The following is a 22,862-nucleotide window of genomic DNA, read 5'->3' as shown; positions in this document are numbered from 1 at the left end:
GTGGGGTTTGGGGTGAGCTGCTGGGATTTCAGTAGGGTGGGAACTCGGCCTGCCCCAATGCTGGCAATTTTTTAATGAAGTGGTTTATATGGATGAATAGGAACAGGGAAGGTTGTAGCAGTCCTACCAATGGAAATGAGAAACAGACATCAGAAGTTGGAGGCTGTGCCTCAGGAGCCCTTCTCCAGGTTGATTTAAAACAGGTGTAGCAGTGGCCTCCGAAGGTGGCTTAGTGGCTTAAGGCACCAACCTGGAAAGGGCAAGGGGGTGAGTTCCAAGTCTCTAAGCTTCCACATGCTCCCAGGCCATCTTGAAAGCCCCATGGTCTTGGGGACCCTGGGGAGAGAACGAAAAAATTAAATGAAATAATAGAGGAGAACCAAAGAAGTGAGATCTCAGCATGCTTTGAATGGAGCAGAAATTACTTTTACTTTACTGTTGGAGGATGAAGAAGTGAACCCATCTGTCAAACGTATGGAATGTTTGCAGTTTTAAAAATGGTGATTGGCGGATCCAGAGAGTTAGTAGAATGGGGAAGATGCTTGCCCTGGGCCAACCCAGGATTGATCCTCAGCACTGAATATGGTTCAGGGAGCACCACCAAGAGTGAACCCTGAGTCCAGAGCCAGGAGAAAAACCTGAATACAAACAACTCCTCCTCCTCCCCCCAACTCCCACATACCAGTTGAAATGATACCAACTTGAAAAAAGAAACAGTCTTGAGTAAGAAAATGGAAAAAATGTCCTTATTAACAAAATGGGGAAAAAAGCTGTTTTTATGTTTCAAAGTGACTTTAATTCTGGGCTGGAAAGATAGCTCAGTGGGTGGAGTGCAGGTTTAGCATGTGGGAGCCCTGGGTTGGACCCCAGCACTCCCCTGAGTCCCAAGCTGGGAGTAGCCCCTGAGCAATGCTGGGTGTGGCCCCAAGCCAAAACAACAATAAAAATATTTAATTTTCTTGTTGTTTTTTGTGGCACACCTGGTGCGACTCAGGGCTTGCTCCTGCTTTTTGCTCAGGAAGTCGCTCTAGGTGGTGTGCGAGGGACAATATGGGGTGCTGGGAATCAAACCCCAGTTGGCAGCGTGCTTTACCCGCTGTGCTGTCTCCTTGGACTGACTTAGATCAGGTCAATAAAAATATTTTCTTCCAAAAATATTTTCTTCCTCCTCCTTAATCTTCCTTCTCTTGATCTCTACCCTTTCTTCTTCTAACCCCTTTTCCCAGCCCCCACTTTTCCTCCTCTGCCTTTCCCTGCTTTTATCCTCGTCCTCTTCTTCCTTCCCAGAGGTAACAGGACCAAGGTTGTGAGGAAGAGAGACTGCGAGGCGGGGTCAGGTGCTGCTGGGTCCTCCTGTATGTCCCAGACCTAGAGGGCTCTGCAGAAGGGGCCTGGAGGCAGGGTGACACAGAGAGGATTCTTCCCTCTGCTGAGGCCACCTTGTTTCAGTGACCCCTGCCCACAGCCGCCCTGGGTGAGTGGGGAGGACAGCAGTGTGTGGAGCTTGGCCTGAAGACTGTTGCTTCAGTTTGTCAGGTGTGCTTACGTCATCATCCTCATGGCCATTTACTGGTGCACGGAAGTCATCCCTCTGGCTGTCACCTCCCTCATGCCAGCCCTGCTCTTCCCACTCTTCAAGATTCTGGACTCCAAGCAGGTGAGCACCCAGGGTCCCTACCATTCCACCTCCCTCACTGGCTCCTTCTCCAAGACTGTCTCAGAGTTGTGTGGTCTCAGGGGCAGTGGGGCAGCCCAGTTGAGGCATAGCATGGAGACAATCCTCCAGACCCTCGATCCCCACTCCCAACGCTCCCTGAGTTCAGTGTCTGGTCTGTTCCCCATCTTGGGACCTGACACTGAATCCCATGTGGGACTGGACAGCAGCCCTGAAGGCCGCCCCTGCCATCCTGCAGGTGTGTATCCAGTACATGAAGGACACCAACATGCTGTTTGTGGGTGGCCTTATGGTGGCTGTGGCCGTGGAGCGATGGAACCTGCACAAGAGAATCGCCCTGCGCACGCTGCTCTGGGTGGGCGCCCGGCCTGCACAGTAATTATGCCTCCTTGCTCTTGCAATGGGCCTAGGGCTGGGAGGGACCGTGGCACAGTTGCAGTGAGGCCTGGCCATGTGACTTCCTGAGGGACTCTTGGGCGGGGTAGTGCTTATCTTAGCTGAGGAGATGAGATGCACTGGGGGCAAGGGGCCTGGGCTAGTGGGCAGGGGCAGCAATGGGGAAGGGGCCTCTGAATCCAGAATCGAGGTCAGCAAGTCTGACGCCTGCATGTCCAGGAGGCATCCTGGGTCAGAGCTGCAGGCACTTCACAGGGAACAGACGGGTGCAGGTGGGAACAAGCCACACCAGAGTGGGCACTGTTGTCACTGTGCCAGGGAAGCACCTGTCTAGTCATTCCTCCTCATGTGGCACCTGTATTTCTCCCCATGAAGAAGCTGGTCATCTCAACTCCTGCTTATCACTCAGAACCTCTACTTCTTACCCGTCTCCCAGATCTTCCCCATCTGTCATGAACATTTTTGGCCAAACCAGGAAGGAAACAGAACCAGAAACCCGGATATATTTGGGTATACTCAGGTATACTCAGGTATACTGGGCATCTGCAAGGTCCAGCACAAAACTGGGAGTTTATCTCTTGTCTCTTTTCGAGTGGTAAGGACACCCCCAGTGGTGCTTGGAAGGCACTTCCGGCAGTATGTGGGGACCATGCGGTACCAGGGATTTAACACGAGGATTTTGCATACAAAACAAGTGCTCTAGCCCTTCGAGCCATCTCCCTGGCCCTTACTTCTTACCTTATTTCACTTGCCATGGTTCTGGGAGTTGAATATTATTCCAGCAACACAGTGATGGGAGGTTCTGAGCCACAAGTGTAGAAAGCTTATGACATCATGAAGTCTGGCCCCAGCACATGATGGAACAGATGTGTGGTACATGCTTCTTGGTGGCTGCCTCTCTCATTGCCTGTATTGTATGGCCTGTGAATGAAGTTATAAATAACCGGATAGTTCTTGGCAGAACAACAGATTTCCCTACCCTGTAAATCAAGAGGGCTTGGGCAGAGGGGTAAGTCATACTTGATGGGACTGGGCAAGCACTGTCTGCGGCCTTGTACCTCCACTAGGAACTCAGAGGCAGTGCCATCCCTCAGGGATGGGGCCCCAGTCAAGCCCTGGGAAGCTGGGGTTGGTTGGTTCCCAGTGAGCTCATCCTGTATGTACACACGTCAACCACTGCATGAGATCCGATGCACGCAGAGTGCAGGCTCCCTGAGCAAGGGCCTCCTGTCTCTTGAGCAAAGGCTTCAATCCTTTTATGGCATCAGTTTTCTCCAGTGATGGGTGCAGGGTGAAATCAAAGTCACTGCACTGCGGGGGGGGGGGGGGGGGGACTGGAGAGATAGTACAGAGTTAAAGGACTCGCTTTGCACGTAGCCAACCCTGGTATTGCATATAGTTCTTTATGCACCTCCAGGAGCCCCACCCCAGCACAGACAGCCAGGCTACTGCAATGCCAGTGTGGTTCACACTGCACCCACAGACCCCAAAAGTCATTACATTTTCCTGGGATTTTAAAACTGTGGAGCCTCATAGTTCTTATTCTCAGCATTTTCCCATCGACCTCCTTCGGGAAGTTGTAGGTCATTTGTTCCCAAGGCCGGGAAGTTCCCAGATTGCTTCCATTCCCCTTCCCAATGCCTGCTGACCATGGCTTCCTGCTGTCCATGACATTGCCTGTCCTGGGTTCAGCTGCATGCTGAGGGCCTCTTGGCACCTTGAAGTACCATTTGGATACATTAATCATATGAACATTAATCATATAAACTCAGGGTCTCCTCTGAGTGTACATCACTGTTGTTCTTGGGGGGTTATGAGGTCAATCTGCATGAACACCAACTTGAACCTTGGTGCAGGGATGCCCCTAGGCTCCTCCATCAGACACTTTCTTTTTATTTTTTTTAATATCTCATATGGTGATTTTTTTTCTTTTTTGAATTTTTATTTATTTTTTATTTTTTAATGAATCACCTTGGGGTACAGTTACAGACTCACAAATTTTTGTGCTTATGTTTCAGTCATGCATTGGTCGAGTGCCCATCCCTCCACCAGTACCTGTTCTCCACCACCAATGTTCCCAATGTTCCCAGTATCCCTCCCATTCCCCCCATCCCACCCCACCCTCCCATCCTCCACCTCTGTGACAGGCACATTCCCTTTTATTCTCTCTCTCTCTCTCTCTCTCTCTCTCTCTCTCTCTCTCTCTCTCTCTCTCCCCCCCCCCCCCTTTAGGGTGTTGTGGTTTGCAATGCAAGTATTGAATGGCTGTCATGTTTGGTCTATAGTCTACTTTCGGCATGCATCTCCCATCCCATCTCTAAATACCTTTTACTTGGTGGTCCCTTCTCTATCTGAGCTGTCTTTTCCCCCAGCATGTGAAGCTGGCTTCCAAGCCATGGAGTAAATCTCCTGGTACTTATCTCTAATATCCTTGGGTGTTAGTCTCCCCTCATCAGACACATTCATGAGTTGGGTTGGACCATGGCTCTATGTAACACAGAGACTGGAGAATGGTAGAACGGTTGTGTTCCATTTGCCACTCCCTCCAGAGCCCCTTGCTTATGCAGGAGAACAAGGGTGGGGGTGGCCCATGGAGAATCAGACTCTTGGCCTGCTCAGAATTTAAAGAGAGGACAGACAAGGAAACAGGCCCTTTGAATCCAACCCTTGATGCATGTTGGAGGGAGATCAGAAAAGGAGGAAGATCACTGGAAAGGCCACAGAGCAGATTTGGAAGGACCATGGGAATTTTCTAAGTAGATGATAGGTGAAACAGGTGGAAGATGGGGTGCTGTGAATGAAAGGAGCAATGTTCCTGAACTGTTTGTTTGACCTGGTTCATAGCAGAGCAGAAGGCCACAAAGTGTGTGCCATGATAAGCAAGGAATGAGATGGCAGGGCAGAGGCTTCAGCACCCCTTCCTCAGGTCCCTTCCCTTCCCACCCTTTTGGCAAAACCTTCTGAACATGGGAGAGGGAGGCAGGAATTGGCTGGGATTTTCCAGATAGAAGTAGAGGCTGATGCTGCTCCAGGTCACCTACAGGACTGTATCTGGTCCAGCTCCCCACCTTGGGCGAGTCCATCTGAATGCTGGTGCCTCTCCTGCTGGAGGAAGTGAGGGTGCTCCTGGGACCACAGCTGGGCCTGAGAGAGGCCACACAGTGATCCTGGCTGTGAGATTAGTGCTATTGAAGGAGGAAGAGAAAAGGGGGCATTCAAACCCAATCCCCTCCTGAATCCCCCGGAACTGAACTGGCCTCTGCACTCAGGCTGTGCGAGAGCATCCCTGCAGGTGTTGCTCCCAAGGGCCAGGGTTCCTTGCTTGTCCTTCCTCCCTCCCCTCCTCTGCAGGCTGATGCTAGGCTTCATGGGTGTCACGGCCTTTCTCTCCATGTGGATCAGCAACACGGCCACCACTGCCATGATGGTGCCCATCGTGGAGGCCATACTGCAGCAGATGGAGGCCACAGGCACGGCCACGGAGACTAGCCTGGGGTCTCTGGAACTGGCTGACAAAGGCAAGAACAGTGAGCTTCCAGGTGAGCCTCCATCACAGCACTGCACCCCGGGAATCCTCCGTCACAGTCTTCTCCTCTGGGCCCCAAAGCTTTGGCTCCCTGTTTGCTTTGTGAGGGCTTCTTTAAACAGGCATATTGTTAAAAACACAGCAAATGCTATTCCTGTAAGTTTTAGGAATGCACTGATTTCCTAAAAGTGAGATTTTTTTAAGCAGAGAGCATTGCAAGTTCCACTTATAGTTCCTGCCAGAATTCAGCCCAAGCTCATTCCCATTATGCACTTGGGCATCTGCCCTCTGGGGGCCCCTGGGCACTTGTTTCTCCTCCTGTCTGCAGGGAAGCTTTGTGCAAACAGGTCAGATTGCTCTGCTCTGCTGGCACAGCTTCTGGACTTGGTTGTTTCACCCTGGCTTCCTTGCTGGGCAGTGTCTCTGCCCGGTTCACTACCCATCCCAGAACCCCCGCACAGGCCTGCGCAGGCCCATGCTGATGGCCTGGTGCTCGTGAGCTCGAGGGGCACAGTGGGGCAGGGGAAATTTCCTTGCACAGCTCCTGGGCTGAGTTCAGTCATGGGGTGCCAGACACCAGCAGGGCTCAGAAATGGCGGGGGCCTTGCTAGGAGGAGGGGACATCTGAGATGAGTTTGGACGGCCCCTGGCGGGATGGAATAGCTTAAGCAGCAGGAGGGAAGCAGGAGAGATGAGGGTGTGCATCTGAAGTTGCAGGATGGGCATGGAGCTTGGAGGAGCCTCAGGGAAGCCGTGGGAAGAGACTGCAGGAAGCACAGCGGGTCAGACAGGAACTTGGGGTTGGATGCCAAGGAGCACCTGGGGAGCAGAACTGGCGGGGGCCCCCCTCACAGGTCAGCAGCTGGGTGGCAGTCACCAGGGCCGGTTCAGCTTATGGAGGTGTGCCCACCACAGGGAACCAAGTGATTTTTGAAGGCCCTGCCACCGGGCAGCAGGAGGAGCGTGACAGGAAGAGCATGTGCAAGGCCATGACCCTGTGCGTGTGCTACGCGGCCAGCATCGGAGGCACCGCCACCCTGACCGGGACGGGACCCAATGTGGTGCTCCTGGGCCAGATGCATGAGTGAGTCACTGGCCATGCCTTGTGGGGACAGGAATCGGGCTTGATGGCCCACCCCCTCCCTCCTCCTTTGCTGGGTCCCCCCCACGGCAGGTGTGGGAGGAGATACTCCTGCCAGCCTCTGCGAGCCCAGCCCTGCTCCCCCACAGGACGCCTGGGGTGGGAGCAGATAGCTGGTGCTTACTGCTGGGGAGAGTCCTGCCTTTCTTCCCTGGGCTCAGGGTCTCGACAGGAACATGGATTGAGCTGGGGACTGATGTGGTAGGGTACAATGAGGTAGTGTGAGATGCTGGGTGTTGGCCAAAATTGAAGAAAATAGCCCTACCTATTTGAAGAAATGCAGCCCTGCAAGTTGGCTCCCAGATTTTCAGTTGTTAATAATACTGGGCCCGTCACATGGAGGATCCTGCCAAGCCCCTCAGGTTTCCCTGGAAGGTGACATCAGTACCTCTCGGAGGCTGCTGGGAAACTGCAGGAATGGTCTGGATGCCTCCAACTTTGGCCCAAAAGGAGACCAACCTTGAGAATTCCAGTTCTGGGCCTGGCTCAGATGCCAAGGGGGCAGGGATGGCAGAAGTCAGGAAAACTTGGGCCCTGCCTGGCCTGCAGAGAGAGGCAGGTGGAAAGCCACAGGCAGGTCCACCAAATGCATGAATGAGTCCACGGGGTAGAATGAGCGGGAATGACACAAAGAGATGAAACAAAACAAGATAGGCTCAGCCCCTGCAGCCCCTGCAGCCCCTGCAGCCCTGTGCCCAGATGGTAAGAGGAAAGCATCAGGTCCTAGCAGCAGACTGTTCCGAGCAGGGAGTGTTTTCTGTAATGACAGTCTCATGGCTCTTTCCAGTGTTCCTGCAGTCCTGTCCTCCCTGTTTGGGCTCAGCGGGGGAAAGCTGGGTGTCTGCTTGGACGCCACAGGGCTAAAATGTGGGGCGGGGGAATTGGGCCTGGAATACAAGTGACATTCCTCCAGACCCCAGGAAATGTCTTCTGGCTCCACCTGAGTAAGAAGGCCCCTTCCCTTGCAAAAGTCCTATTTAATCCTGCCTCCTTCCTCCCCCCCTTGCCATCTGCCCTGTTCACCTCCAGAGTTAGGAGTGTACTAAGGCAGGGTTTCTTAAACTGTCTCCAAGCCCAACTCCTTTTTGCCTGAGAAATTTTTATGCAATTCCCAGACATATAAAATAGGTCTTTGACTGATAGTCAAACCTAAAGAAAATTTTAAAATCAAGTTCCACTTTCAGTCATGCAGCCCCATATGGGGTCACAGTAACAGTTAAGATGTCCAGGACGGGGGCTGGAGCAATAGCACAGCGGGTAGGGCGTTTGCCTTGCACGCAGCCAACATGGCCGACACAGGTTCGATTCCCAGCACCCCATATGGTCCCCTGTGCACGGCCAGGAGCAATTCCTGAGTGCATGAGCCAGGAGTAACCCCTGAGCATTGCCGGGTGTGACCCAAAAAGCAAAAAAATAAAATAAAATAAAAAGATGTCCAGGACGAAGATGTAACTTCTCTGGAGGAAGGCAGTAACTTCAGGAACTTCCCAGCAAGGTCTGGGCCCACGAGAGGGTCAGTTGGTCACTCCCCAGACTTATCTTGTGCCACGAGGCCATGTTCTGGGGCCTCTGCTTACTGGGGTCAGGCCAGGCAATGGGTTGGGGTGACTGGCCTGCAGGGGCTGTGGTGCCAGCAGTGGCCCTGCCCCCAGCCAGTGCTCTGGCCAGCTGCCCGGGGGCCCAGTCTCGTCGGAGATGTGCACCCAGGTTTCTCCCTGCAGACTGTTTCCCCGCAGCAAAGACCTCATCAACTTTGCCTCATGGTTTGGCTTCGCCTTCCCCAACATGCTGATCATGCTGCTGCTTGCTTGGTTGTGGCTCCAGTGTATCTACTTGGGATTCAGGTGAGTCTGAGCTGCTGACATGTGGCCCCCTCCTCACTCCGTGTCCCTGTAGAAAAGCTCTGTGGGACCCCCAGAGTCCCAGCCTAGTTTCTTCTGCACCCTGTCTCTGGCAACCCAACCTTCAGGCACTCCATTTTTTGCCTATGCCATTTCTTTTCCCACATGCTGTTCCCGGCTTCCTACCTCTACCTCAGCCTCCAAGGCCAGTGCGTGGCTTCTTCCCCAGTTGATACTAGCCCCAACATTGCTGGTTTGGGCCTGAACTTCCTGCCATGTCACAGCCCTGCTCCTCCGGCCCCTGCAGCCTCTTCTTTGTGCGCCTTTCCTAGGCCCTCCCTGGGCCCATGAGCAGTCCTCCCTGTCCCCTGCCCCACCCGCTACCAGGGGGAGGAAGAGCAGGTGTGCCATCAATCCAGTCCAAATGAACAGGGCAGCTGGTTCTCAGAGGGGTGGAGACTGCTGGACAAACTGCCCCTTGGTCTCCGGTGGCCACTAGGCCAGGTCGCTGCAGACTGCCTGGCCACATGCAAATCCATCTACCCAGATCTTCCCTGAATACCTGCAATGTTCCCGATGACGGGCTGGCTTCTGGAAAGTTTACCTTCCTGTTCCCGACACTCAGACAAGTGCACCAGAGTCAGGCTTTACAGCCGCCAGACTTTGGACAGAAACCGTGATGTGTGATTTGCCAGGCCCCTGAAAAGGTGGTTGTTATTTTCAAAAGACACAAATCTATCTAGAGTACAAAGGTGACCCTCTCATACTGAAGGTTCTCAGCCCTGAGTGCTGGGCTCTGTGCCTTAATTCACAGGGAGCAGAGGAAAAGACAAGTGAAGGGCCTGTGTAGCTAGTGGGTGACACCCTCAAACCAGTGTGGATTGGGAAAATCTCTGTATGTCATCAAAGCATACATTGTGATCGACCCATGGGCAGAAGACATCCTGGCACACACAGGCCCCAGGGGAGAGGGACATGGCCTGCCTCTCACTGCCCAGCTTGGCTGAGATGGCAGTTCTTTGTCCATTTCTCAAAACTGCTCCAGGACCAAAGTCCTGCTTGCTCATTCGTGTCCAGCCAGCAAACCAGGGGCAGCCTGCTCAGCACTGTCACTGGCTGCAGGTGTATATTTATGCCCCCTTAATAAGTGACAGTGATGCCAAAGACCAACATGGCTGTGTACTAATTACGCTGGACAATGTGTTGGGCACGCTACATGACTGAGTTTAGTCTTCACGTCGATCAGTGAGGGAGGTGCTCTTGCTGTTTCTGATGTACAGAGAAGACCAGCGAGGCAGGGAGAGATTCAGTGGCCTCCCCAGGGCAGGACAGTTTAGAAGTCAAGGGACTGGACTTGAACCCAGGCGGTCTGGCTTCTATTGCTGGTGTCCATTACCACAGGACAGATCCAGGCAAAATCCCCCAGAGCAAGGGGCTTCCACTTGTCCTCACACTTCTGGAGGCCGAAGTTCAAGGTCTCGGAGAGGGCAGCCTGGGTTTCCCTGAGGGCTCTTTTCCCAGCTCACAAAAGGCTGATTTTTCAGCGTCCTGCATGGCTGGGGAATACTCGATGCCCTCCCATCTCAAAAGGACATGCATGTTCTCAAGAGGCTCCCGTCCTCATGACCTCATCTAAACCGAACAATCTTGGAAGGCGCCTCCACCAAGTATCATCCCAGGGTGGAGTTAAGGTTGTAGCAGATGTTTGGGGAATGTGCAATTTAGTCTGTGACAAGACTGAGGTTGCTGCTGAGAACAGCCTGGAAGCCAAGGGTCAGCTGGATGTCAGCGCCAGCAGATGTGGCCTCTCCTCAGCCTGGGGAGGGGATGCCCTGAATTCCTAGAACCTGCTGAGTGTATGAGTAGAGCAAGCAGTGAAAGCTGGCCTCACCCCAGCAGCACACGGGCTAAGCCAAGCTCCAGAAATGGACGTGAGGCCCCTCTGGGGACCTTCCAGCTGGGAAACTGTTGTGGCACAGATACTCTCTAGACCAGCCAGGATTTGGAGGTTCCTGAGTCGGCCTGTGTTTGGGGTGCGGATTGCCACCCTCTCTACTCTTTTCTCACATGCTGTTGTAGCACAAGGGCCCGCACCACCCCATGCAGCACAGGGAGGCCTGTCGCAGGCACTTTTTATGCTTAGCTCCAATGACTGGCATGGCATCCCCCAGTACCAATATGGGCTGGGCACCAAGGGGCACCAAAGTCACCCCTTACCCTGAACACCTGGAAGCAGGCTAGTACTTGGTGGAACACAGCCTGCCCCATGACATGGGGCCAAGGGACAGGCTGTGTGTCACTTTAGCCCTGAAGGGGGGCCTGGCTGGGTGATATCCCTGCCCACTCAGCATGGAGAGTCCAGCAGCTGTGCAGGTCTGAGACCTCATCACTGTCACCTGCTTTTTTGGTGCCCGAGTCCAGCAGGCTGTATGGGACTGTGGTCTATCCCCAGCAGGGGCCCCAGGAGGGTGATAGAGTCCACACCCACCCTGACCCACACCCATCACTGTTGGTCACAGAGAGATTTTGAGAGGGTGAGGGGCACCAGGAAGGACTCCAACAGGAAGAGATCTCAGGGAACAGACATGATCGTGCCCTCCACCTACAGGCTGACAGTGGCCAGAGTGTGGGCATAGAACCTCAGAACGTCCCTTGGAGACTGCATCCGGGCTCTAGTGGCCCAGGTTAGTCCCTGTCATGGCTAAGTCACCACTATACCCCCTCCAAGGATTCCTCCTCATGCTAATACCTCAGGGAGATTCTGCAGGGCACCCAAAGCCAACTGTGTCTGTCACTGGGCACTGGGCACTGGTGCCCGGAAGTCCATCCAAACAGAGCCTGGACAAGCTTCTTGCCATAGCCAAGCCTGCTGCTATCCCAAGTTCACTAGATCCCGACTACATCTCCAGCTCCTCTGAACATGAGCACCCACCCGCTCCTGTGTGCCCAACCTGCCTGCCTATGTGCCTCTGCTCCCTGCATCCCCTTGAACTACCAGCTGACGAGGGCTGAAACCCTGACACCATGACGGCAGCTCCAAGTCTTGGTGAGGGGAACCGGTCTCACCCAGAGCTGTCTGTATGACTTCTCATGGCCTTCCCGCAGACAACGGGGGCAATGTCAGTGTCCAGGACATTGGCACTTGCCAGCCTAGCCTCCGCCTTGCTCCTTTCTGCCTCGAATGCTCAGCCCATCACTCTCCCCACTCATTGCCCCATTCCTCTGTCCTGGGGGCCCCCATGCTAACCAACCTGCCCTTTCCCTCTTGCCTTTGCATCCTCTAGTTTTAAAAAGTCCTGGGGCTGCAGCCTACAGAGGAGGACAAACGAGCAGGCTGCGTATGAGCTGCTGCGTGAAGAGTACAGGAAGCTGGGGCCCTTCTCCTTTGCGGAGGTCAATGTCCTGCTGTGCTTCCTCCTGCTGGTGGGCCTGTGGTTCTCCCGAGACCCTGGCTTCATGCCCGGTTGGCTGTCCCTCGCCTGGGCAGAGGGTGAGACGAAGTAAGTGGTTGGGCCCGCTTTGTGCTCAGGGAGCGCTGGAGGGCTCTGTTGGTTCTGGGACTCCTTTTATTCTCACTCATTTTCACAACAAGGCGCCAGCAGGCTGAGGAGAAACCGTGTGGCTAGGTGGGGTGGCCAGAGAGACAAGCTGGGCTGGAAAGCGGGGTTCCCAGAGTTCTGGTTTCCAAATGTTAGCTCTTTCCCAATCTAGCCTTTCTCATCTCTTCAAATCAGGGTGAGTCCCTCTGAAAACATGCAATTGGGAGTCCAGAAACTTCTTAGAAACTGGATGACAAAGAGGCTCTGTGGTTTGTCTCCTGGTTAATAAGCGATTAGGGTCACACTGGAAGGAAGGTTGAGAAATTTCACGTACTGGAAGAATGTGGGCAGGACACAGCTGCAGTTACTGTTTGTTCCTTTTGGAAGGTCTGTTTGGGTCAGGACCAAAGTCCCCATGGCTGCCCTCGTGAGCAGAATTCTCGAGAATCTGGCAGGAGAGGTCGACAAGTCCATTTTGGGAGCAATGCAGGCCGAAAGGGGAGTGAGCTGCTCAGGCTCACCCAATGCCCGTGGCAGAGCCACGACAAGGATGTGGGGCCTTGGTTCCCACCCAGGGTTCAGTCTACCCCACACTGCCCTTGGTCTGGGCCTTCGCAGTTCAGTTCTCAGCCCCAGTTAAGCCTATTTCCTCAGGTCAGAGCTTGGGGTTGGTTGGGTGGATGGTGGCGGCCACTGCAGCTCTGTTCTTCCCTCCTAGGTATGCCTCGGATGCCACTGTGGCTGTCTTTGTGGCCATTTTGTTGTTTATTGTCCCTTCACAGAAGCCCAAGTTCAACTTCTGCAGTCAGACTGAGGAAGGTAAGGTTCCTGTGCTGGCTGCCATGTGCAATGGCCTCCTCAAAGGTTTCCTCTAGAGGCTTAGGCCAAGGTGAGCGTGTCCCCCCAATGAACAGGTCTGGCTGCAAGCCTATGAAAGGGGCGGCTGTGGAGCCTTCCCCAGGTGTGGTTTGGAGCAAATCTCTTTCTTCCTCTTATTTTGAGGCCACACCCAGTGGTGCTCAGAGCTTGTTCTTAGCTCTGTGCTCAGGGATCACTCCAGGTGGTGCTCAGGAGACCCTATGTGGTGCCAGGGTTCAAACCAGTGTATACTGCATGCAAGCCAAGTACTTCACCCCTGTTTTATCTCTCTGACCCCCTCTTTTGCTTTTTCAGCATTTGAAATCTTATTTATATTATAATAGGATTATAAAAGTGCTTCAAATTTGCTAGAATGACATCTGTAATTTTTCCTCATCTTCCCTGACTTGATAATGCACATATTAGATACCTCTAATCCAAACATACACAATTAGAATCCTGTTTCTTTCTTTTTTTTTTTGCTGGAGGTGTCACTACAGAAATTTCCCACTATTGCCAGAAATTTCAACTTTGTTTTCTTTAATAATGGCATGGGAGAACACAAAGGAGCTAAATGCATTCTCCAATTATGGAACATTCTGGTTGTTTTTGAATCATTATAATAAATTAATACTTTCATCATTGTGGGAATTTCTTCCCTTTCCCATTCTGTTTTAGCAGGACTAGCACCTCGCAGTGCTCAGAGGCTGCTCCTGGTGTGGTGCTCAGGGTCGCTGTCACATGGTGTGGTGCTGATTAACCATCCTCCAGCTCCAGCCCTTTGCATTATAGCCCAGGTTCCTAGGGTGCTTTTCCTTAGGATAAGTTCTAGGAATGTCCCTGGTGTGAAGGACATAAATCTCTTAATAATTCTTAAAATATATTGCTAAATTGCTTTTCAAATGATCTACTGGGATTATGTGCAATAGTTTAACCATATTCTTACCAGCAAAGAATGCAGTAGTTGTTGTCAATTATGACTTATGGGCCTTCACTCACCTTGATTATATCTCTTTTGCTTTCTATGTTTTGAGTTGTGAGTCTGTATCTGTTTATTATTTCTTCTCAGAAAGGAAAACTCCATTTTATCCCCCTGCACTGCTAAACTGGAAGGTGACCCAGGAGAAGGTGCCATGGGGCATTGTGCTCCTCCTGGGGGGCGGATTTGCTCTGGCTAAAGGATGCGAGGTAACCTCTGCAGCTATGCGCTACCCAGAGTCCACTTCTGAGAGGATGACGGTGGCCCAAGAGCTGCTGTTTCTCCTCCCCTATGCCCTGGGCTGTGCCTGCAGGCTTCTGGGTTCTATCTTCTTCGCACAACTGCAGACATCTTGAGAACAGAGACACTATCTTGTCACCTAGAAGCCTTCCTCTGTGTATGGGGCCTAGAGTAGAGAAAATATTCCTGAAGAGCTCACAGGAACAAGGGAATCAGTGGCCCTCATTAGCCCAAAGGGGCAGATAACGAGAATCTCTACTTCAATTTATTCTAGGTATATCTTTCAAATGCAAGTGAAGACTGAACAGTTTGTTTAATATAGTTGCTATTGCAACTTGTTTTTCTCTAGCTAGGTGTAGCGACATGGAGGAGATGAACAGTTTTTATGGGAAAGCTCCCCCAAATGAAACTCTTTACCTTTCTTCTTTCCACCAAGGAAATAAATGAACTAGGAGGAGGGACAAACCAGCTTGCGATACTCCTCGTTCACTTGTCTATCCATTGACTCATCCATTCATCCATCCATCCATCCATCCATCCATCCATCCATAAGTTTATCTACTTACTTATCCATCCACCCACCTACTAATATATTCATGTGTTCATCCATTCACCCAGAATAGAATAGACTATAGCGATTTGATCTATGTTGTTGTTTCTTCCTCAGCTGGGACAAAGCCTGGTATCTAGTCAGTATATGAATACTGGGATGAATAGATCCATTCATCCAGTCACTTGTGCATCTGGTTATTCATCTATTTAGTCATCTCTCCATAATTCATTTATCAAACATTCCTATTTTTGTCTGTGTTGTGCCAGACACAGTGCTCATAAGGGAGATTGAAACATAGCCCACCCTACTGGTGCAGGGATGGGTGTTTGATCATTGTGCGATTGCAACCCAAACATGAAAGCTTGTAACTATCTCATGGTGATTCAATAAAATAAAAAAAAAGAAACATAGCCCACCCTTCCTTTTTTAAGATATCATAGCCTAGAGAAGGAAATATATCAGGGCTTCACTGTTGAAGGGGAAACATATTGGGAAGAGCATTTTAGGAAGAAGTTACACATGAGTAAAGAAGCATTGATATCTATATCTGCATGAAGCTGATCAGAAGATAGGGCTGGTGAGGTCAACAGTCACTTCAGAGGGCCTTGAATTCAAGATACAGAGTCTGGCCTTTATTCTGCAGATAGCCTCTGAAGGGTTGAGGCCCTACAGTAACTTGGTTGGATCTGAATTTGGGGGGAGAGGATTTTCACTCTGATGTCTGGAGTGGCAGCCTGGGCAGGGCAGGCATCGAGAAATCAAGTAATCAAGTCCCAGAGCACTGAAGTCCTTGGACCCTTCTCCTCTTGAGCTCCCCTCTTCTCCCATCTCCATTTTCCTCTGATTTTCTTTTACCCCTGTAACTTCTCTGCCTTCTTTGTTGACTGAAATAGCTGTCCCTTCTATATCACTGTTCCTTGAGACTATCCTTGGGCTCTTCTCTGCACTTTTTATTTTCTCCTCAGACCAAACCTTAGCTCAAACAATGACATCTAAATTCTCAATTCCTGGCTGACATCTCTGGCAACCATGGTTGATTTAGAACAGAAGATGGACAGGAGAAGTTTGGGGTGGCTTGGTGACTGATTAGATGTAAGAAATGAAGCCCAGGAAAATTTCCCTGCCTTCTAGGTCAGAAAGTATATGAACAGCAAGCTAATTCACTAAGTTGAGAGCTCAGAGTAGGAGGCAGATTCCGGAATGTAGCCATGATGGTTTGGGGCATGTTGAGTGTTGAGGCTTATGCTTCTGGGACATATAATGGAAATTTCTAGAAGTAATACGGATAAATCCAGACAGTAGATTGTGTTGGAAACACATCTTCAGGAGGTTGAAGATTGGGGATAGAGTGAAATTGTGGGCATGGATGAGATTACTGTGGAATACATATCAGAAGATGCTGGGTGGAGGTGAGAGAGAGGAGGGTCCTTCCTGGCCCTGGAGGAATTAAAAAGTGGCACCGCAGTGACTCCCTATCTGGTGCTTCCCAGGCTTCGGGACTGTCTGAATGGATGGGGAAGCAGATGGAGCCTTTGCACGCTGTGCCACCAGCAGCCATCACCTTGATCTTGTCCTTGCTCGTTGCTGTGTTCACAGAGTGCACGAGTAATGTGGCCACCACCACCCTGTTCCTGCCCATCTTTGCCTCCATGGTAAGTAACCTTGGCAACTCTCAGGCATCATTTCATGGGATGTTGTCAACCTGTACCCATATCCCAGGTGCCTCAAGGCTTGGAGATCCTGGTCTGGTCCTGACTCGAACATGGATGTATGTGCCCTTTGTGGACCTGGACTTGCCCTCAGTGTATTTCTATTGATTCTTTGCTCCCTGCAGACTGACCACGGTGCTAAGTACAAACAAGATGCTCAAAGTGTATAAATGTAATGGAGATCTAAGGCAACAGAATATGCCAACATGGAGTGAGGGTGGTCTCTGGGTATGTAATCGTGGAGGACTGCAGAGCAGAAAGAGGACTAGGGGAAGGTATGGGTTAGAAATGCTAGGAGGGGAGAGGACAGCTGGGAAGATGGCATGACCCAGGTGACTGGGAACTCTCTGAAACCTTGCTTGGAGAGCAGAGAGAGTAGGGATCAGAGAGGAGTGGATGATGGTGGAGGTAGACTCAAGAGCTTGGTTCTGTGGGCAAGTGTTTGCGTTGGTGCTGAAAAGAAAGTGAAGTGCAGAGGAAAGTCCATTATGGTCTTTTATTGCATTTACTTCCCTCACTCATTACATGGAAGTACCTGCCTCAGGCTGGCACTGAAAGAGTCCTGACCTAGGGTCAGAAGACCCAAGATCCAAGTTCCAGCCATAGGATCCTTGAACACACCAATTAAGTTCTTTCCTCCTAGATGTGTGAGGATAAGACCCGGGCACAGAAAACAGCAAAAACCTAGAGGGGCTGCGGTGCTCACGCTGGATTTGTGGGTCAGAATCCCAGAGACCTGAATATGTAGTAGGTTCCTTTCAACTAAGACACAGCTTGGGTGCCACGTGTCTTAAAAGCAGAGCAACACTCTCCCCATTCCAAATGTAGACCAGGAGTTTATCATGGCAAGTTACACTCCAGCTCCTGAGAATGTTGCACACAGGCTGGAGGACTGGAGACTGAGTGGGCCTGGGGGGGCTTCCCCTGCCCTCCTGAAGGTCTGGCTTTGTTACTCCCGGTTCTGGCAGAAGCCCTGCAAGCACTAAACTGGATGGAACAAGCTTCTCTAGAAGCAGAGATGTTTTAAGTAGGCTTGTTCAGGACTACCTCTGAGGCCTCTCCCATGGGGAGAGGGGGAGGAAAAGGGTTTAAGCCTTCAGCTGGGGCAGGCACGTGGGGTGGGGAGGTAAGGGGTTGCATACCATGTATCCCCAAGGTCAGGACAAAGATGGAGCCAGAAACACATGGTTCCCTGCTTCTCAGAAACAACTGGAAGGATGACATTTGGGCAGCTGGTTCAAAAACTCTTTGACTATGGGGCTGGAGAAGTAGCACAGCAGGTAGGGCATTTACCTTGCACACGGCTGACCTGGGTTTGATTCCCAGTGTCCCATATGGTCCCCCTGAGCATTGCCAGGAGTAATTCCTGAGTGCATGAGCCAAGAGTAACCTCTTGCAACACAGGGTGTGACCTCCCCCCTCAAAAAACCTCTTTGACTAAAAGGAGCCATAACTTGATAACTGCACCTCCCTTTGACCAACAATTTCTTTTTTTTTTTAAAGGTTACAGTTTTTTTTTTTTAATTTATTTATTTTTCTTTTTTTATTAGTGAAACACCATGAGGTACAGTTATAGGCTTACAAATTTTGTGCTTGGGTTTCAGTTATACAATGATCAAGTGCCCATCCCTCCACCAGTGCCCGTCATCCATCACCACGGGTCCCAGCAATTTCACATTGCAAATGTGTATGTATATATATATGTATATATGTATACATATACATATATATCTATATAGCTTTTTGGGGCCACACCCGGTGATGCACAGGGGTTACTCCTGGCTCTGCACTCAGGAATTACTCCTGGCAGTGCTCGGGGGACCATATGGGATGCTGGGAATCAAACCCGGGTTAGCTGCATGCAAGGCAAACGCCCTACCCACTGTTCTATTGCTCCAGCCCCTGCAAATGTTTCCTAAGAAAATAATCAGAGATATCTAAAAGCATCTATTATAAACATACACACCACAGACTTACTATAAATATATACTTCTACAATGAAAGGGCACTGGAGAAATGTTACCATATATATTTTCATACAAATACTCTAAAGCTATTTTTGTTTTGATTTTTTTTTTTGCGGGGAGTCACACCTGGCAATGCACAGGGGCTACTCCTGGCTCTGCACTACTCAGGAATTACTCCTGGCGGTGCTTGGAAGACTATATGAGATGCTGGGAATTGAACCCGGGTGAGCCACGTGCAAGGCAAACGCCCTACCTGCTGTGCTATCACTCCAGCCCCTAAAGCTAGTTTTAAAAGTCATAGTTTTGAAGGATATCTAATAAAATGGAAACATGTATAGTTTCCTAAGTTGAAACCGTAACACAGGAGCCAGAGAGCTAGCCCACGGGTTAGGGCAGTGCCTTATATGCAGTGAACCCATTTGAATCCCTGGTACCATTATGTGGTTTTCCAAGCACTTGCAGGAGTGACCACTAAGAAAAGAGCCAGGAGTGAGCCCTATGTACCTCCAGGCGTGACCCTCAAAAAATGTAATACATACATATGGCTAAGAAGTGTACAATAATGCAGAAGCATATATAGACCATAGCCTTTAGACTTTCCCAGACACTTGTTTTATTTAATTAATCTTGATTAATTAAATGAAAATTTAATTTTCTGTGGTGTGTAACTTTATAATAGATGCCTGTAGACATCTCTGATTATTTTCCCAAGGCACATTAGCAATGTGAAATTTCTGGTCAGAGGGATGGGCAGGTTTGTTGTTTGGGGGCAATATCTGGCAGTGATCAGGCTCTTCCAGCTCTGTATTCAGGGGTCACACCTGAGACAAGTGGGGCCAGGGATTGCAGCTGTGGTCTCCTGTATACAAAGCATGATCTCAGCCCACTGAACTATCTAGCCCTGTTTTTAGGTATCTTTTCTGGATGTATTTTATTCTCCTTCTCTTTAAACAAATGTTATCATTCCAAGCTACTGTTCTTTACCTTAACTATTGAATTTCCTGGATCTGAGAGGTCTTTTTTTCCATTTTGGGTCATATCCAGCGATGCTCAGAGATTACTCCTGACTCTGCACTCAGTAATTAGTCCTGGCAGTGCTCATATGGGATGCCAGGGATTGAACCCAGGTCGGCCATGTGCAAGGCAAAGACAAACACTCAAACTGCTGTTTTATCACTCTGGCCCCCTGGATCTGAGATGTCTTATGCTAGTGTGTAAACCTACTTAATTCTTCTTTACTTCTTCAAAGGACTCCTTTGTTTCCATATATGCATTTTAAAACCATCCTGCTAATCATGGTCGTCAAGTCTGTCTCCTGTGTTTTGCTGCTATAATGCTACAACAAACATCTTTGCATATATATGTCCTCCTATGTACATAAACCTTCAATTTATTTGAAAAGATATTGATAGATATTGCAAGCCATACTATTAATTAATCCAACAAATACTTAATGAGCATCTAGTGTTAGGTGCTCTTACATGTGGCTGAATTATTTTTAATTATGCAAGTGTACTTAATACACTGCAACTAGAAAGGAAAACTCCAGCACAAATGTGAGTTTGTAACTTTATGATGTTCACAGTGAGTTCTCATCCACATGACCTTAGACTTCTGAAAGTGAGGATAGGTACATAGATAACCAATGTATAAAGCTTGTCTTGTTCTCTGAATCTTCATTCTCATTCCATTTCCTGGACAAACACACACAGATGCCATGTGCAATGTTCTTAATTCCTTTGATCCAAAGAGTTCTGTTGAGTCTGGTGTCAACTGAACATGTGGTGAGAATGTGGCTAAATTCTATGGTTCTGAGTCAAGAAGGTAGATACAGAATTCCATGTGAAAAATGATGCCAGCATGCAGAAAGACAAATACATATGTAGATGCCTACAAAGGAGAAAGGTTATGTCCATGCCATGCTCCTTTAGGCATTCTCATCAATGGCAGGATAGACAAACTGACCCAAGCACTTGGGGACTGCAGGAAACTACATGTCTAGGTGGCTATGTTTTTTGGGATTTGGTAGGTGCCTGGGTAGGTGCCCTGTGTAGTGGTGGGTCTGATTTTGGCCTGCAGGCCTGGCAGAGTCAGTATGCAGGGACATGACCAGGAACAGAGGGTCCAGGTGCAGAGGTGGGACACACAGTGCGTAGGGGATTGCTTGTTGGAAGTGGCCCTGGGAGCTTTGGTTTTCTACATCCATAATGTTGCCATGTTGTTTTTTCCCAGTCACGTTCCATTGGCCTCAACCCGCTCTACGTTATGCTCCCCTGTACTCTGAGTGCATCTTTTGCCTTCATGTTGCCTGTGGCCACCCCACCTAATGCCATCGTGTTTGCCTATGGACATCTCAAGGTTTCTGACATGGTAATATAGTTGCTTTTGTGTACTCTGTAGGCTAGGATGCTTCGGTCTTGAGGAGTGCTCATTGATCATGCATGTAGTCAACAGACCAGAGAATACTACCAAATGTCCAGACCTATACTCATTGCTTGCATTTATATGCAATGTTTCCCCCTTCTTGAAAAGATCTCAAATTTCATGAACTGTCTCCCCAAGCTGAGAGTTGGGTTAGAATTTGTTTCCTACCTGGAAAAGCTCCTGTAGCCACTAGGGGGTCCCCACTTAGCACTGGGAGTTTGTGGGTTCCATGTGGTCAAGAGAGTCTCACTAGACCTCTGAGGACAGTCAGGAGATGTGAGGCTGTGATTGCGGGTGGGATGGAGATACAATAACAGTCACAAACAAAGAGATTTGTAGAAGCCTTTGCAGGGGGTACAGGGCAGAGAAGCCTCTTCCCGAAGGTTTCTCTAAACATGACAAGGAGAAATTCTTGTCTGCTTGGGCTTTGGCTCTTTGACAGGAGAAAGAGGCCTGTCTCCTGGGCTTGAGAGGCAAGTGTGCAAGACAGGGAGGCTGGGAATAATGGAGGCCAACTGGTCTGTCAGGTGTTAGCTTGTTAGTTACTATCTCAGAGCCTGACCAGGGTATCTTTGGGATGCAGGTGGCAGTCTCACCGAGGGAAGATTCCAGAAACTGCATTGCAGGCTCCACACCATGCCAGTTTGCAATAAAACTTCCACTGTGGGGCTTGAAAGCCATGACTCATGGGCAGCAGAGGTCACAGAGCAGCCAATTATCAGTAAGAGCCAGAGAAGGGTCTCAGGATACCACGCATTCTTGTGGGGCCATTAAGGTGTGGAGGGGAACACTTGGACCCAGTGAGATCTGGGCTCCCCAGGAGTTCTCTGAGTGTTGAGGGCAGTCGCCTTAGAATGTCTCCTCAAGGCCCACTGCCCCAGATGCTGGATTGGGCAGAGACCAGTCCTGCTCGTGTGGCCACCTTTGAGGGTTAACTGGACAGTACATTGCTTTCCCTGGGGTGAGGTGAGCAGAGCACATCCCGGATCAGGGAGGCCCAGCAAACCAGCCTCCGCTCTTCTCCCACTAGTTCCCAACATCCAGTTCGTCTTGGTTCTAACAGTCTTGCAGATCCCACAGGGCTGACTAGGTCCCTGTATTTTTCCAGGTGAAAACCGGACTAATGATGAACATCATCGGAATCTGCTGTGTGTTCCTGGCGGTCAACACCTGGGGACGAGTCATGTTTGACTTGGATCACTTTCCTGACTGGGCTAATATGACGCATATTGATACTTAGGGAGAGTCTCAAGACCAGCCACATAGCCCCACCCTCCTGAAGACTCTTGGAACTTACCTTGCAGCAGAGCTTTGGGATCCATGCCTGGAAGTGACTCAGTGATGCTCACCCCCTCAAGACCCAGCCAATGGGCCACCTCTTTGCCTAGACTGTGCTTCAAAGATGGGGTTGAGCAGCTGCAGGGCAGGCAAGAGGTGAAGGGGGCCTTCAGGAGGCTGGTGCCGCCTTCTTTCTGGGGACCTTGCCATTATTTCGGGAGTGGGCAGGCTCCTGCTCCCATTTTGCCTCCAGCTGACCCAACACTGGGCTCTGGTGTCCACTTGTTTAGTCCTGGGGTTTTCTAAGTGGGAACCAGATCCTCAGCTTGGACAGTGAAGAAACACCTTCCAGATTCTGTGACTCTTTTGTTCACTTGGGCTGCATTGGATTGACCATTCCTGTTATTTTGAAGGGGAAACTCCAGTGCAGGGAGAGAATTTGCTGCTGCTGGGGAACAGAGATCAGTACCCCTGGACAGAGCAGGAGAATCATGCTGTATCCAGGATGAGGAATTTGAACTCTGTACTTTCGATGACATCACCCACAGCATACCTGTGACTAAACTGATCCCCTTAGTCCACCTTTTTTTTCTTTTTGGGTCACATATGGTGATGCTCAGGGGTTACTCCTGGCTCTGCACTCAGAAATTACTCCTGGCGGTGCTCAGGGGACCAATATCTCCTGTCCATGAGGATGCTGGGAATTGAACCCAGGTCAGCTGCGTGCAAGGCAAAT

At 50.3% G+C, this 22,862-nt stretch overlaps 1 protein-coding gene across 2 annotated transcripts in view; it reads left to right on the top strand.

Annotated features, from left to right (window-relative positions):
- SLC13A5 (solute carrier family 13 member 5) overlaps positions 1-22,607 on the top strand; it is a 32,179-nt gene extending 9,572 nt beyond the window's left edge. Inside the window, exons 2-12 of one of the 2 annotated variants that reach the window (XM_056127612.1) lie at positions 1,529-1,657; positions 1,914-2,050; positions 5,423-5,610; positions 6,513-6,681; positions 8,460-8,582; positions 11,864-12,079; positions 12,837-12,937; positions 14,046-14,164; positions 16,239-16,400; positions 20,657-20,794; positions 21,957-22,607. In XM_056127612.1, coding sequence (XP_055983587.1) covers positions 1,529-1,657; positions 1,914-2,050; positions 5,423-5,610; positions 6,513-6,681; positions 8,460-8,582; positions 11,864-12,079; positions 12,837-12,937; positions 14,046-14,164; positions 16,239-16,400; positions 20,657-20,794; positions 21,957-22,088 — 1,614 coding nt within the window. In that variant the 3' untranslated portion in view covers positions 22,089-22,607. The remainder of the gene's footprint in view (positions 1-1,528; positions 1,658-1,913; positions 2,051-5,422; positions 5,611-6,512; positions 6,682-8,459; positions 8,583-11,863; positions 12,080-12,836; positions 12,938-14,045; positions 14,165-16,238; positions 16,401-20,656; positions 20,795-21,956) is intronic. The other variant, XM_056127613.1, reaches the window with a different exon arrangement.
- Positions 22,608-22,862: the final 255 nt, after the last annotated feature.

This window comes from Sorex fumeus, unplaced genomic scaffold (assembly GCF_029834395.1).
Source record: "Sorex fumeus unplaced genomic scaffold, SorFum_2.1 ptg000063l, whole genome shotgun sequence".
NCBI lineage: Eukaryota > Metazoa > Chordata > Mammalia > Eulipotyphla > Soricidae > Sorex > Sorex fumeus.
The sequence above is the reverse complement of the archived record's forward strand: the minus strand, read 5'-3'. Positions and strand labels throughout refer to the sequence as shown.